The following is a 14,126-nucleotide window of genomic DNA, read 5'->3' as shown; positions in this document are numbered from 1 at the left end:
TAGGCACATGTGGCTACCAAGGGCATGGGAAATTGTGCACTTGAAATGGAGCTGGTCTGGACTGAGATGTGCTGCAAGTACAAAACGTATACTGGATTTTGAAGCTCACATGTGAAAAAGAGTAAAATGACTATAAAACATTGATCATGCTAAAATACCTTTTAATGTTTTGGGGTTTTATTTTTGTTTTTTGTTTTTTTAGGGCCGCACCTGCTGCATATGGAGGGTCCCAGGCTAGGGGTCAAATTGGAGCTGCAACTGCCAGCCTACACCACAGCCACAGCAATACCAGGTTCAAGCCACATCTGCAACCTACACCATAGCTCACCAGGACTCCAGATCCTTAACCCACTGAGGCCAGGGATCAAACCTGCAACTTCAGGATTACTAGTCAGGTTTGTAACTTGCTGAGCCACAACAGGAACTCCCCAAAAGTTAATTTTAAGTGTTTGGTTTTTAAAATTTTTTTTCCTTTTAATGGCCTCACACTCAGCATACAGAAGTTCCCAGGCTAGGAGTTCCCGTCATGGCGCAGTGGTTAACGAATCCGACTAGGAACCATGAGGTTGCAGGTTCGGTCCCTGGCCTTGCTCAGTGGGTTAAAGGATCTGGCGTTGCTGTGAGCTGTGGTGTAAGTTGCAGATGCGGATCGGATCTGCATTGCTGTGGCTGTGGTGTAGGCCAGCGGCTACAGCTCCGATTCGACCCCTAAACTGGGAACCTCCATATGCCACGAGAGCGGCCCTAGAAAAGGCAAAAAAAAAAAAAAGAAATAAATAAAATAAAATAAAATAAATAAATAAATAAAGAAGTTCCCAGGCCAGGGACTGAATCCAAATCTGAGCTGCAGCTGCAACCAAAGCTACAGTCATGGTAATTCGGGATCCTTTACCCACTGTGCCTGACTGGACTGGGGATCAAATCCATGCCTCTGCAGCAACCCAAGCCACAGCAGTCAGATTCTCAACCCACTGCACCACAGTGGGAACTCCAAGTGTTTGGTTTTTAAATGTGGATAACTAAAAAATTTCAAGTGACATGTGGCTCAAATTATATTTTTGTTGTAGAGCCCTAGAACTTTCTGACAACTCTAGAACTAGACAACTCTGCCCTGTTTTAGTACAACTCCTAAGGGTCTAGAACCAGAGAGAAATTTGATTCACTTCACTATTCTAGAACAACAGCTGAGTAGAACCCAACAGCTCCGTTCATCACTTCAGAACCTAGCCCAGGTCACTTTAACCTAGAACCACGGGCAAATTCCAAGTTCTGGAACTCCCTATGTGAGTCACAGTTCCACCTATTGTAGAACTTTCTTGGAAGGACAAGTCCTAAACAGTTCCCTTTCCTATAACCAAAGAACTTGATATTTGACCCAGAATCTCATGTAGTTTGGGGTGAATATTCTATTGTCTTTTTTTTTTTTTTTTTTTTTGAGGGCCACACCCATGGCATATGGAGGTTCCCAGGCTAGGGGTCAAATCAGAGCTGTAGCAGCTGGCCTACACCCCAGCCACAGCAACACCAGATCCAAGCTGCGTCTGCGACCTACACCACAGCTCACAGCAACGCCAGATCCTTAACACATTGAGCGAGAGCAGGGATCGAACCTGCAACCTCATGGTTCCCAGTAGGATTCGTTTCCACTGCGCCACGATGGGAACTCCATTGGGGGGAATATTCTAGAACAGATCTTCTCATGCTGTGAGGGGAAACTGGCAAAATCTTCTGCAAAGGGCTGAACAGTAAGTATTTTTTATTTTGTAGGCCAGATAAGTCTATTTTGCAACTACTCAGCCTGGCTGTTGTAACAAAAAGCTGCCACAGACAACACATGAATGCAAGGGCATGAGTTTATCCCAGTAAAACTTTATTTGTGAATACTTAAACTACCTATCATTTTCTTTTTTCTTGTCTTTTTGTATTTTCTAGGGCCACACCTGCGGCATATGGAGGTTCCCAGGCTAGGGGTCTAATTGGAGCTATAGCTGCCGGCCTTTGCCACAGGCACAGCAATGTCAGATCCAAGCCGCATTTGCGACTTACACCATAGCTCACGGCAACGATGCCGGATCCTTAACCCACTGAGCGAGGCCAGGGATCAAACCTGCAACTTCATGGTTCCTAGTCGGATCTGTTAACCACTGAGCCACAATGGTAACTCCTCGTTTTCATTTTTATGTTTTTGCTTTTTAGCTTTGATTCGACCCCCTAGCTGCTGGTGTGGCCCTAAAAAGCAAAAATAAATAAAAAATTTATAAATAAATAAAATAAAAATGCAAAGGTCATCTTAGCTCACAAGACATACCACAATAAGTGGCAGGCTGGATTTGATCCACAGACAGTTATTTGCCAACCCTTGCTCTAGAATCTAGGGCTACAATTTGCCAAGCATGCCCTACCACCCCCTACTCCTTGCAGAGAATTCTCATGAATGTCTCCCTTCCCCCAGTATCTGGAATCTCCTCAAAGCCAACCTCAGAGCCTCTATAGAAACAACTTCTTTCTGGCAAACTTTTTGCCAGATTTTGGGAACTTGAGTTGGGCCAATCTGAAGTCCCTAAGTCCCTGGGGCCAGGGTGGGTGGGACACTCACCCTCCTGGAGGGCAGGGTATGAAGCCAGGGTCTCGGGACTCTGGAAGAAGATAGAAGAGGGACAGGCCTGAGTCCTCCTTCTTGGCTTCCAGCAGTGGAGGTGGCCTCAGGGGCAGGGCAGGCTCTACCTTGACATTGGCAGGTGGCTCTTCAGGAGCAACCAGAGGTACTGTCTCCAGCCAGGGTTCCGGGGAGCTGCTTGAACTCCCACTGCCACCCCGCTCAGCAGAGGCTCCCTCAGCCCACTCCTGAGGGCCAGCATCTTCCTCTGGGTCCTCAGGGGGCTGCAACAGGCGAGGAGCAGGGTCCAGAGGTTCCTGGGGACACAACTGGGAAGGAGGGCACTCATCTTGCTGCAAAAGGCTCAGCAAGTCATCGCGGCCAGCCTCAGCAGACAAGAGCCCATGGGCATCGGTGATGTCCTGTGAGGCCAGACCATGGCCAGTGGCAATGTGCAGGGGACATGGGGCTCCATCTGGGGACAGGCCCACCAGATCACCTGGCAGAGCTTCAAACTGTTGTACCAGGTCCTGAATATTTAGCCCATCAAGTTCCATTTGACTCAGGCTGCTATGGCCTCCTGGCGCTGGGTCCCACTGGCAATCAGAGGAGAGATCCTGAGAGGGCAAAAGTGTATCCTTGGGTTCCTCCAACTCCATGGCTGGAGATCCTGGAGGAGGTTGGGAGGCTGGAGATCCTGGAGGAGGTTGGGAGGCTGTTAGGAATTCCATGCCAGGACCCCAGGCTCAAGCCAGCATCTGAAAAATAGAATCAAAGATGAGATTTCCTGGGTACCAACCTGTTACTAGGTGCTAGCTGGGTGCTGTTCATACAGGACACACAATGTAATCCCCGCCATACCCTCCAATGAAGGCTTTGCTATGATCCCCATTTTACAGATAAGGAAACTGAGGGCAGAAGGAGCAGTTTTAAGGCAGAGGTTCCCCATCCCTCTCACTACAAACCCCAGGGGATTCTTAGGTACCTGTTACCCCAGACCTCACCCCTTCCACGGACGATGTTCATCCCAGCCCTGGTTCTTCCAAGTCTTCCTCCCCAGACTGGAGACACACCCTTACCATACAGACTAGACAGGTAGAGGTCTCTGAGACCCGGGATTCAAGACCCCAAACTTCAAACTTAATACTAGAGCTCCAATACGCCAAAAAGCAGACTTTCATCTCAAGACCTCCAATGCCATGCTCAAGATTGACCCCAGGCTCGGACCTCGACCTCAGACCCAGCCTGAAGACATAACTTGACTCTAAAGCGGAGAACTAAGTACCTGTTCTCGCTCAGACCCCAGACTCAAGACTTCAGACCTGTGACCTCAGGCGCTGTCCCCAGACCTCGCTCTGCCCCTCCAGGATACTCACGTCCCAAACCGAGGTGGTCTCAACCCACGAGGCCCCCAGGACCCTGCGCCAGAGTTGGTCCAGTCCTGCCAGGCGCCGCCGCTTGCCAATTCCCAGACAGGGCGCCGGCAGATCTGTCCGCGCAGTCCTCCTGGATCACTGGGCATGCGCACGTCCCCGGGGCTTGCTGGGAAATGTAGTTCTGACCCTCCGCGAGGGGGCGCTAGATGTTGGGGCCGCTAGTTTGAATCCCAGACTTCCATTTACCCAGAGTGAAACCCAAGAGCTGGCCTCTGAGGCTTTTTTCCTCAACTGCAATATGGGGTTAAAAAGAACGCTGATTGTGGAGTCCCCATCCTGGCTCAGCGGAAACGAATCTGACTAGCATACATTGGGGACGCGGGTTCCATCGCAGGGTTAAGGGTCCGCCGCTACAGCTCGGATTTGACCCCTAGCATGGGAACCTCCATATTCCGCTTGTGCCCTAAAAAGAAAAAAGAAAAGATGGAGTTCCCGTCGTGGCTCAGTGGTTAACGAATCCGACTAGGAACCATGAGGTTGTGGGTTCGATCCCTGGCCTTGCTCAGTGGGTTAAGGATCCGGCGTTGCTGTGAGCTGTGGTGTAGGTTACAGAAGTGGCTCGGATCCCACGTTGCTGTGGCTCTAGCGTAGGCCGGCGGCTGCAGCTCTGATTCGACCCCTAGCCTGGGAACCTCCATGTGCCATGGGAGCGGCCCAAGAAATGGCAAAAAGGAAAACAAAAAAAAAAAAAAAAAAAGAAGAAGAAGAAAAGAAAAAAAGCACTGCTTGGGAGTTCCCTAGTGGTCTAGTGGTTAGGACTCAGCGTTGTCGCTGCTGCAGCCAAAGTTCAAATCCATAGTCTGAGAACTGAGATTCCGCATGCTGGAGCCAAAAATCAAAAGTGTGGCTCAGCTAGATCTGGCAGTTGTCACTGATGTGGCTCGTGGCTCTGGTTACCACTGTGGTGCGGGTTTGATCCCTGACCCAGGAACTTCCACATGCCACCGACACTAAAAAAGAAAGAAAAAGATGAAGAAATGAGACTGGGAGTTGCCATTGTGGCTCAGTGGTAACGAATCAGACCGACTGGCATTCTGGGCCTCACTCAGTGGGTTAAGGATCCAGCGTTGCTTTAAACTGTGGTGTAGGCCACAGGTGTGGCTCAGATCCTGTATTGCTGTGGTGTAGACTGGCAGCTACCACTCGATTTGACTCCTAGCCTCGAAATGTCCATGTGCCATGGGTGGGGCCCCTAAAAAGACAGGGGAAAAAATGAAGAAAGAAAGAAATGAGACTGGAAAATCCTAAACTAGCGTTAAGAGATTCTCTCAATTCCAGGGACACTGGAAGCAGGGCAGGGACCATACTGTGGACGGACTTTAGCTCACAGTAGGGAGGGTTAGGGTTAGCAGAATGGCTCACCTGTCTTAACGTTACCTCCCTGAGCTTCTGGCTTCCTTAATTGTAAACTGAGGATGATAAAATACATACCTACCTCCTAATCATGAGAATTAAACAAAATCGAGCTGATTATGGATTTAGCAATAGGGTTGGGACATAATGAGTCTAATATATGTCAGCTTTTATTACCTTCAGGTTTTCAGTAATTGCTCATTGAATAGAATCAGGAATGTATAAGGTGTGATACTTAAGGGAAGTGATAAGAAACCAAAGGACAAGAAGTCAAGGAAACATCCTTTGAATCAAGGAAAACCTACTGTATAGTACAGGGAGCTACATTCAATATCTTGTAATAACCTGTAATGAAAAAGAAGCTAACAAAGTATACATACATGTGTAACGATCCCTTTGTTATACAGCTGAAAAAAACACAACATTGTAAATCAACTATATTTTAATAAAAGTTTTTAAAAAAATCCACATCCTTTGAAAGTCCCCTCCTGCAGTAAACTAGGGATATCTATAAAAGTTTAAAGCAGTCAAAATAAATGTTGCCCTAAGACAAAATACTACGCTCCCCATAAATCGCTAGGAGCCTACAACTCCCAGGCACCCTTCGGTCGCTGACGTATTCCGGAAACGTGCACGTGCGGGCAGTCGGCATAGGTCATGGCGGCCAGACGCCTTTTCGGGGCTGCCCGTAGCTGGGCCGCCTGGCGGGCCTGGGAGCTCTCAGATGCCGCCGTTTCTGGGCGACTCCATGTACGAAATTACGCCAAAAGACCGGGTGAGCTGGGTTACGAGAGACCAAGACGGCAGTGGTGGGAACATTGGGAAGTTGGTAGTGCGCAAGCGCGGGTTGGGGAGGCGCGTCCTAGAATCAGCACGCAAACTCAGAGGCCGCTGCTTAGCTCTGTGCAGGCGCAGTTCGAGGTACCTGGGCGCGATTGCAGTCAGTGCGCCGGCACCAGCGTGAAGCCCCTAAGGCTGTGGCTGGGGTCTGTGCTAGCTGGAGCAAAGTCGCCTTACTGGGAAAGGGTTTTCTTGGAAGGGTGCGGGGCTGAGGGGCCGAGGAAGTAATGAAGTTGGCCACCTCTCATGTTTCTGCCTCCAAATCGGTTACCTTTGGCAAGGATTGGAGCCATATGGGGACCCATCCAAGTATTAAAACGAAAAGAAATTTTCTCTGGAAACACCCTTGCCTGATTTCCTCTGTCGAAAGGAGGGACTTGGCAATTGTGAGGGTTTAAAAACACCAAGCAGCCGGCGGAGACTTTCTCCATGAGCTAAACATAAGGAATGAAAATGGAATTGGAAAGGGATGACTTGGTCACTTGAATGTTAGTGCCATTTAATGCAGTAGCCGTGTTCCAGTTTAAATGGTTTTGCATGTAGCATACAAGGTCCAGCCAGGGCAGAAAGGGGTGGCTTCTTGAGGGTGAAGTTGGGCTGAAATGATTCTACCCTATCACAGTCATTAAGGGGGGCAAAGGCGGCAAAGGCGCTGTGGTCGGTGAGGCTCTTAAGGACCCAGAGGTGTGTACAGACCCCTTCCGTCTCACCACACATGCCATGGGCGTCAATATCTACAAGGAGGGCCAGGATGTCGTTCTGAAGCCAGATTCTGAGTACCCAGAGTGGTAAGTGGACTGGGACTGGGTGAGGAGGGCCTGGCTAGTCAAATCTGAGGTTTCCAGAAGGCTTCCCTGGGAAGGTGATACGAGTCAAGACCTGAGTGGGTGAACAGAGCTTCAGAGGTGGATGGGAACAGTCAGTGCAAAGACCTGAACCTGGTCTGTTAGTGAGAGCAGGGGGCAAGGTGGAGAGTAGAGGGAGACAGGACAGGAACTTGATGGAGCACAGCCTGTGTGCACCCGGGGTGGGGGTGGGGCTGCAGGGAGGATTTTGCTCTTGGCCCTGAGGGCGGTGGCAGGATGTCGAAGCCCTTGGCGTGAGCTGATCCTTTAAGCTGGGGAAAGTTTAGAGAGGTTGAGTGAGTGAGTGGGGAGGCCATACAGGCAGGCAGTGACACAGGGACAATGGCTAGGAGGCAGAAGCCTTGGTCCACCTCAGATCCCAGGGCCATTGGGATAGGAGCACCCTCTCGTTCCACAACCAGGAACCTGGCTAGGGGTGGAGAGGGACGGTCCTGAGGTCATGCAGCCACCATGGGACTCAGTCCTGCTGCTGCCTCTGCCTAGAGTGCCTGGAGTGCGGAAGCCATGCAGGGGCTGCTCTGCAACCCCAACTACCGCCCACTCCCTGTCAGGCTGTTCGAGATGAACGTGGGCCCCCCCAAGAAGCTGGAGGAACTGGACCCCGAGACCCGAGAATACTGGCGGCTGCTGCGGAAACACAACATTTGGCGCCACAACCGGCTGAGCAAGAACCGAAAGTTCTAGCAGGCGAGGAACCAGAGCACCGGGACCTCCAAGGACCTGAGGAGACAGAAGGTGTAGGGAGGGGAAGTACCTCCACCTTCCCGCCCCCACAACCTTTTATTTTCCGGAAAAGACAGACTTTTCTGAAAACAGAGATCTTCCTCTCACTGGGGTTCCTGGGTGGTCCCCACAGTGAGGCCGAATTAAGGTCCTGGGGACCAGTAAAGACTTCTTGGGGCAATTGTTGACAGGCCCTGGATGGTGCTGGGTCATGTCTCACATTGGGGCCAGGAGGGACTTGGGGCAGGCAGTGGGGAGGGAGGTATACTTCAAACTCTGTGGTTCCATGGCCCAGCCTCCACTCCCAGTGGTTGGTCTGGCTTCTACAGGTCCATCTTCACTTCCATGCCTCACTGGGCTTCTTACCCTGATTCTTGGAATTCCTAGCATTGCCCAAGAGGCCCCAACCCCTGTCCTCACGTTGGGGGTGGATGGTTCTAGCTAAGCCTCTCTGGGTTACAGTGGACTCACACCTGAGCCAAGTCATCTGGAGCAGAATAGTCTGTGAGCTTCAGGAACTGAAATGTCCAGGGGTAGGTTCTGACTTCAGGCACAGCTGGATCCAGGTGCTCAGCTATGTGGCTCTCTCCATTCCTGGAGTCTTTCAACTCCAGTGAGTAGTTCCCTTGGGCAGGTGTGGCTCCTGGCTGACACCCCCCTACCCAGTTCAGCAAGCCTAACAGAGGAAAAGGACTTCTCTTTCCTTCCTACCAAGGTCACAGGGTTATTTTCATTGGACCATCATTTGATCTGAGGAACCTGGGCCCACCGATCATCTTCCTATCCACCCCCACGGGTGTCCACCAGATTGGAGGTAGCTAGAGGGTACACCGTGTGTGCACACAGTGCCAGGGCCCTGCTATAGCCATGCCCTCTCCTGGGTAGATACCTGGATTGGAGATACCTGGGTAACTGCCTGGGGGGCTGGGGCAGAGCAGGGTCCCTGCAGCTAATTCTGTCTAGTCCCAGGAAAATAAGAGCCCTCATCCTCTTAGGAGGACTCTGCCAGGCGGATTACCGCACACCTGCCATCCCTGGTGGCCTGCTGTGGGCAGGCTGATTGTTCCAACCCTCTCGTGGTTCCCCAGGGCTCTCAGGGTAAAAAGCCAAAGTTGGTATAGCCACAGGCCTCCTCACTTCCTCCTACACACAAGGCAATGTGCTGCCCTAGGGCCCTTGGACATGCTGTGCCCTCTACCTGGGTTGCTTTTCCCCAGATGTACCTGGGGCTCCCTCTTTCACTTCCAAGTCTCTGCTCTGATGTCACCTCCGTGAGGCCTCCCCTGACTACCCTATTAAATTGTAACCCTGCACACACTCCTGATTGCGCTTGCTGGTTTTATTTTTCTCCCTTGCACTTAACACCAGCAGACATTACATGTTTTTTAAATTTATTTTAAAAATCATGGTTCTTCATGAGGTTGCAAGTTCGATCCCTGGCCTTGCTCAGTGAGTTAAGGATCTGACGTTGCCGTGAGCTGTGGTGTAGGTTGCAGATGTGGCTCGGATCCCGCGTTGCTGTGGCTCTGGCGTAGGCCTGCGGCTACAGCTCTGATTTGACCCCTAGCCTGGGAACCTTCATATGCCGCGGGAGCGGCCCAAGAAATGGCAAAAAAAAAAAAAATCATGGTTCTTGTCTCTTCCACTGGAGTGGCAGCTCCACGAGGATGGGGGTTTTTCTCTGTTCACTGCCATGTCTTTGTCATAGACTGGATGGATGAATCAATGATTGGGTGTGTGGCTGGTCTGGCTGCTGCAGTGTAACAGCATGTGGGCCATTGGGTTCAGAGGTGCCATCTGAGATTGAAGGTGAGCAGATGATCTGGGTGTGAGCATCAGGTGAAATTCCTGGAGTTTCCTAGAGCCTGTGGTCACTTCCTGGATAGAGCCAGGAGCGAGTGGGGTGCTGCCCTCTCTCCCCCTCCCCCATCTGTCCCAGGCTGCCCCATCCCCTACGGTGGTTCCCTGTCATGTAGGCACTGGGCCAGTCCCCCACCCCCCACCACAGCTTCCATGTCCTGGAGTCCAGCCCAGCCCTGGGAAGGGTGACCACTGTACCTTCATGAGGCCTGGGGAGACATAGTTGCATTGGCTAGAACACCAGGGACCCAACCCAGCATCAGTGGGGCTGGGAGACATGATGGGGGCTGTGGTCAGTGAGGACATAAGCCACACTTTGGTAAGTGGGGGGTGCAGGGGCAAACAATATTCACCTGGCGTCAGCTGCTTCTACCTGAGAGTACCCTGTTAGTGTCTGGCCAGGGTCCAGTGTGGTGCCTGGGGTGATGGAGTCAGGCAATGAGTTTGAAAACAGCTCCACCTCCTACAGGCTTTGTGGCCTCAGGGAACTAGCTTTGCCTCTCTGGGTCCCAGTTTCCTCCCCTGTAAAATGAGGCCGATGGCTATGCCCACCTCACAGGGTAAAGCTGTGGGCATAGGGTGGACATACAGAGCATGTAGTGAAAGGGGACAGGTTGAACATGAGCTTCTGCTGTTATTTGTTATTCTCAGAGAAAGTCTCTGAGGGCCAGGGAGGCTCTGCTGTTAGATTAGGAGCAGACAGAGGGATTTAGACTGATCAACTCAGAATCAACATCCCAGTGGCTCCTGAGTGCAGCTTTACAGTCTAAGAGCCTCAGAATCCACCCCACCCACACCCATTTGACAGATGGGGAGACTGAGGCCCCACGAGGGCACAGACACCCCTGAGACCAGGCCAGGGACCACCCTCTGGCCACCTCCTTGCTGAAACCAGTGCCAGTTCCCTGAAAGGCAGGGTAAGGAGGTGATGGTGAGGTGAGGGATCTGGCGTGGGTGGCCACCGACAGGCACCAGGCTCAGGCTGACGGCCAGGCCCTGTCCAGAACCTGCACGTGCTCCTTGGCCAGCAGCCGCAGGGATGCCTCCTCCAGGGCAAAGCCTTCTGCGAAGGCTGGACCGAAGGCATGGGGCCCAAAGGACCCCTGCAGCCCAGTGCCCTGGCCCAGGAGGCAAGGGAGGCCTGGCACGGCTGGGGGCCCAGGGCCCAGCCAGGGTTCCAAGGGCAGTGGCATGGCAGGAGGGCGGGCAAAGGGCAGTGCTGGGGCTTCAGGGAGCCTTGGGGCTGCCACAGCTCCAGAGCCCGACTCCAGACGTTCCTGGCGGCGCCACTTGGCCCGGCGGTTCTGGAACCACACCTGGAGGCAGCAAGAGAGGTGCTTCCAGGTTGGGGCCAGTGGGAAGAGGGGCGCCCACTCTTGGGCCTCCCAGCCTCTTGAGGTTCTGCCTGCTATCTAACCTGACAGTTGCAGTGCCAACAATTTTGTTACCTGCCTCAAGAAGACCGCTGTTTTGAGAGAAAGACCCCTGCCTCTTAGCCCAAATCAAATCAGCCTTAAGTCTCTCCTTGCCTCTCTTTTTGCCCAGGCCCCCTCAGGCTTCTTGGCCTCCTCCCTGTCTCCTGGCCCTTGGCATGAAGTTCCAGCCACTGAGCTCAGCATTTGAGGCCCTTCACAAGGTTTTTCTCTGCCTTCCCTTCCACCTGCCTCATGCACAGCTCAATGCAAATGCCTCCAATTTAACCCCTCCACATGTCTGCACACACGGTTCTGCATGCCTAGAAAAATGCCCTTTCTCTTTTCTAGCTGGCAACTCGTACTCAAACATCAAGGCCCCAGTCCCATATCCCCTCCTCTGTAAAGCACTCTCATACACTGGGAAGGTCCATATCCAGCACCAGCTCTCTCTGTGGGTTGTTGAGGGGGACCCTCACCTGCACGCGCACCTCGGGCAGGTGCACTTTGGCTGCCAGCTCCTCACGGCTGTAAACGTCTGGATAGTGGGAGGCCTCAAACGCCCGCTCCAGCTGGTGCAGCTGGTATGTGGTAAATGTCGTGCGGTTCCTCCGGTGCTTCTTCTTTGGGGCTTCATCTCCTGGCCCTGGCCCCCCACCCTCAGCCGCCGACCCCTCACCCGGGCTCAGGAACATGGCTCCCTCCACCTGGCAGGACAGCAGCAGGGCAGATGGTGGTGAGACTCAGGAGGGACTGCTGCTGGGGAGGGTGGGGCAGGGACAGGGGGTCTGGGGTAAGATTTGGAGGGGCTTCTCCCTCCACTGGGTCCTGCATTCATTCTGCCTCCCCAGCCTCTCTGTCCATCTCGGGTAATTTCTGTCTACACTTCCTTCTCTGATGACTTTTCTTGGTGTCTCCGTCCCCCCAGCTCTATTTCTCTTTCCCTCTGGAGCTCTGACTTCTCCTCTCTCCCTTTATCTCTCTGTCTAGGAACCCTAAGAAGGCAGGAACTGGGACATTGCCTTAAGGAGCTCTTCCTTACCCCCTAGTCCTCTGCCCTAGGGGGCTCTCTGTGCCCCCCAACTCCTTCCCAGGCCCGACTGTGCTCACTGCCCCCAGCAGTCCCTCCAACAGCCCCTGTGGGCCCAGTGCCATCTGCTGCTGGCCTGGCCCAGCCAGACCTGAAGGGGTTGGGGTTGGGCAGGTTGGGGGGAGGATTAGCGAGGTGATTAATCGAGGTGGCCCCTCCCGCCCAGGCACAGGTTGCTCTGAGCCATAGAAGGAGGGCTGGGTAGCAGAAGACTGGGGCTCCAGGGGTTGGAGGGACACCGTCAGCCTGGGTCTGCCAGCCTTTGCTGTAGGACATCAAGACCCTACCCCTCTCTGGGCTTGTTTCCCTAGTTGTAAAATGTCGACAACAGGACTCACCCCATGGGGCTCCACAGGGACTCAATAAGCTGATGAAAGAGCATCGCAGTGATTGGCATACAGTGAGTGCTTAATGAATGTTCACTGTTACTGTTTTTATCATCTGGGGTGAGAAAAAGTCCCTCTTAGATTCACAGATGTTGATGGGGGTTGGAGATGCTGAGGTCCCAGAGGTGAAGTCAATTCCAGTTGGCTCTCCCAGGCACTGTGCAGGGCAAGGCGTATGGTTTTGAGGTATGAATAGAAGTTCACTTAATAAACATTTACTTTACACACACAGGTACTGTTCACAGCGATGAACAAACGGGACACAAATCTTGGAGCTGGCATCCTAGTGGGGGAGGCAATCTGCAACTACATAAGTAAACTGCAGCATGCCAGGTGGTCAGAAGCCTGGTGAGAAAACTCAAGCAGGGGAAGGAAGGTTGCTCTTTTAAGGAAGGTGATCGGAATGGGAGATGGAGTGCAGGGCTGTAAATTCTGAACAAGACTGTGTGAAGAGGCAGATACTAGGGAGCCATGGGAGGTTGTGGAGCAACAGAGAGGGCACAAATGGCACTTTGGATGAGTATCCGTTGTAGGCAAGATGGGAGGCTTGGAGAAGGCCAGAGGCCTGGTGAGGGCAAGGTCAGGAGAGAAGGGGACAGGAGAGTGATTCTGGGGAGGAGGGAAGAGGTGTGGGTATACCCAGGCCCCTGTTTTGGGGACAAGTGGATAATGGGACTGAGGTAGCCTGAGAGCTGGAGAAAGATCTAGGGAAGACCTTAAGAATGGTTTGCCAACCCCCCTCCCCAACCCAAGGAGCCTGAGGGTCTCAGGCAGGGGGTTGAGAGAGGAGAGGGACTGGAGTGAGGCGGGCAGGAGGGAGGTTGTCCTAGTGGAGCGAGGCGGGAGACCCAGGCCAGTGGATGGACCAGGGAGTGAGTGTGAGAGGACACAGGGATAAGTCCTTCCAGAATGTAGGCTTTGTAGGGGAAAGACACACACACACACACACACACACACACACAGAGAGAAAGAGGTGGAGACAGGCACTCGCATGCATGCCTGTACACACACACACAAATACACACACATACAGCAAAGGGGTCTAGGTCCTGGAGGAGTCAGGAGTGGGGGTGAGAGGGCTTGGATGAGAGGGAGGGCTAGGGTGGGCAGAGGGGCATAATCCCTAAGGGGTGACCTGGGCAGGGAGGCCTCAGAAGCCCTCAGCCCAGTGCTTCCTGGGGCCCCTCCAAACCTCACTGCCCTGTCTGTAAGGTGGGCTGGGGCTCTGCGGCCTGGGGAGCAAGGTCTGTGGAGTGGGGGAGGTGATTCCCCCAATCGTTTCATCACTTTAAAACGCTAACAAGCAGCTCTGTTCTCAGGCCCCAATTAGCTAATTGGCTGCGGGTGGGTTAAGAGGCACAGGAGGGATCTGGGTGTCAGGAGCAGGTGGCTTTGGGGACTTAGCAGGATGTGGCTGAAGGTCCAGACGCTGTGTCAGCTTAGAGGGCCAGATTAGGGGTGGGCCGGGTGGTGCGGGGTCACTGGGACAGGTGGCCTACTCCAGCTGGACTGAGGTGGGGAGCAGGCCACTCTCAGCGCTTCTGGCTTCCCACCCTTCATTTCT

At 53.0% G+C, this 14,126-nt stretch overlaps 3 protein-coding genes across 5 annotated transcripts in view; 1 reads left to right on the top strand and 2 right to left on the bottom strand.

Moving 5' to 3' along the window:
- APBA3 (amyloid beta precursor protein binding family A member 3) overlaps window positions 1–4,065 on the bottom strand; it is a 29,442-nt gene extending 25,377 nt beyond the window's left edge. For all 3 annotated transcript variants that reach the window (XR_014837795.1, XR_002341692.2, XM_003123055.4), the window contains exons 1-3: window positions 3,973–4,065; window positions 2,725–3,354; window positions 2,597–2,636 (exon numbers count right to left, since the gene is read on the bottom strand). Coding sequence is in view for 1 of the 3 variants with exons in the window: in XM_003123055.4 (XP_003123103.1) it covers window positions 2,597–2,636; window positions 2,725–3,327 (643 nt within the window). In the remaining 2 variants the exon portion in view is untranslated. The remainder of the gene's footprint in view (window positions 1–2,596; window positions 2,637–2,724; window positions 3,355–3,972) is intronic.
- Window positions 4,066–6,003: 1,938 nt separating this feature from the next.
- MRPL54 (mitochondrial ribosomal protein L54) lies at window positions 6,004–9,131 on the top strand. Its single transcript, XM_003123056.6, has 3 exons — window positions 6,004–6,160; window positions 6,848–7,013; window positions 7,643–9,131. The coding sequence occupies exons 1-3, from the start codon at window positions 6,043–6,045 to the stop codon at window positions 7,773–7,775; spliced, it is 417 nt and encodes a 138-aa protein (XP_003123104.1). The 5' UTR covers window positions 6,004–6,042; the 3' UTR covers window positions 7,776–9,131.
- Window positions 9,132–9,193: 62 nt separating this feature from the next.
- RAX2 (retina and anterior neural fold homeobox 2) lies at window positions 9,194–12,650 on the bottom strand. The gene is made up of 3 exons (XM_005661348.4): window positions 12,515–12,650; window positions 11,566–11,793; window positions 9,194–10,990 (listed from the first exon to the last, which is right to left on the bottom strand). Exons 2-3 carry the CDS (start codon window positions 11,779–11,781, stop codon window positions 10,652–10,654), a joined length of 555 nt encoding a protein of 184 aa, XP_005661405.1. The 5' UTR covers window positions 11,782–11,793; window positions 12,515–12,650; the 3' UTR covers window positions 9,194–10,651.
- Between the last annotated feature and the right edge of the window lie 1,476 nt (window positions 12,651–14,126).

The sequence above is a fragment of the Sus scrofa genome, chromosome 2 (assembly GCF_054392235.1).
Source record: "Sus scrofa isolate SSC_HxYL_T2T_F1_AM1 chromosome 2, Sscrofa_HxYL_maternal_Yorkshire_Landrace_v2.0, whole genome shotgun sequence".
NCBI classification, from domain to species: Eukaryota; Metazoa; Chordata; class Mammalia; order Artiodactyla; family Suidae; genus Sus; species Sus scrofa.
This window is presented reverse-complemented; position numbering and strand designations above follow the sequence as displayed.

Excerpts from the sequence above, each read along its gene's own strand:
- RAX2 (XM_005661348.4), bottom strand. The coding sequence starts at position 11,781 with ATGTTCCTGAGCCCGGGTGAGGGGTCGGCGGCTGAGGGTGGGGGGCCA. Across the intron at positions 10,991-11,565 it reads TGCCCGAGGTGCGCGTGCAG|GTGTGGTTCCAGAACCGCCG; the intron begins GTGAGGGTCCCC and ends TGCTGCCTCCAG.
- MRPL54 (XM_003123056.6), top strand. The coding sequence starts at position 6,043 with ATGGCGGCCAGACGCCTTTTCGGGGCTGCCCGTAGCTGGGCCGCCTGG. Across the intron at positions 6,161-6,847 it reads AAATTACGCCAAAAGACCGG|TCATTAAGGGGGGCAAAGGC; the intron begins GTGAGCTGGGTT and ends ACCCTATCACAG. Across the intron at positions 7,014-7,642 it reads GATTCTGAGTACCCAGAGTG|GCTGTTCGAGATGAACGTGG; the intron begins GTAAGTGGACTG and ends ACTCCCTGTCAG.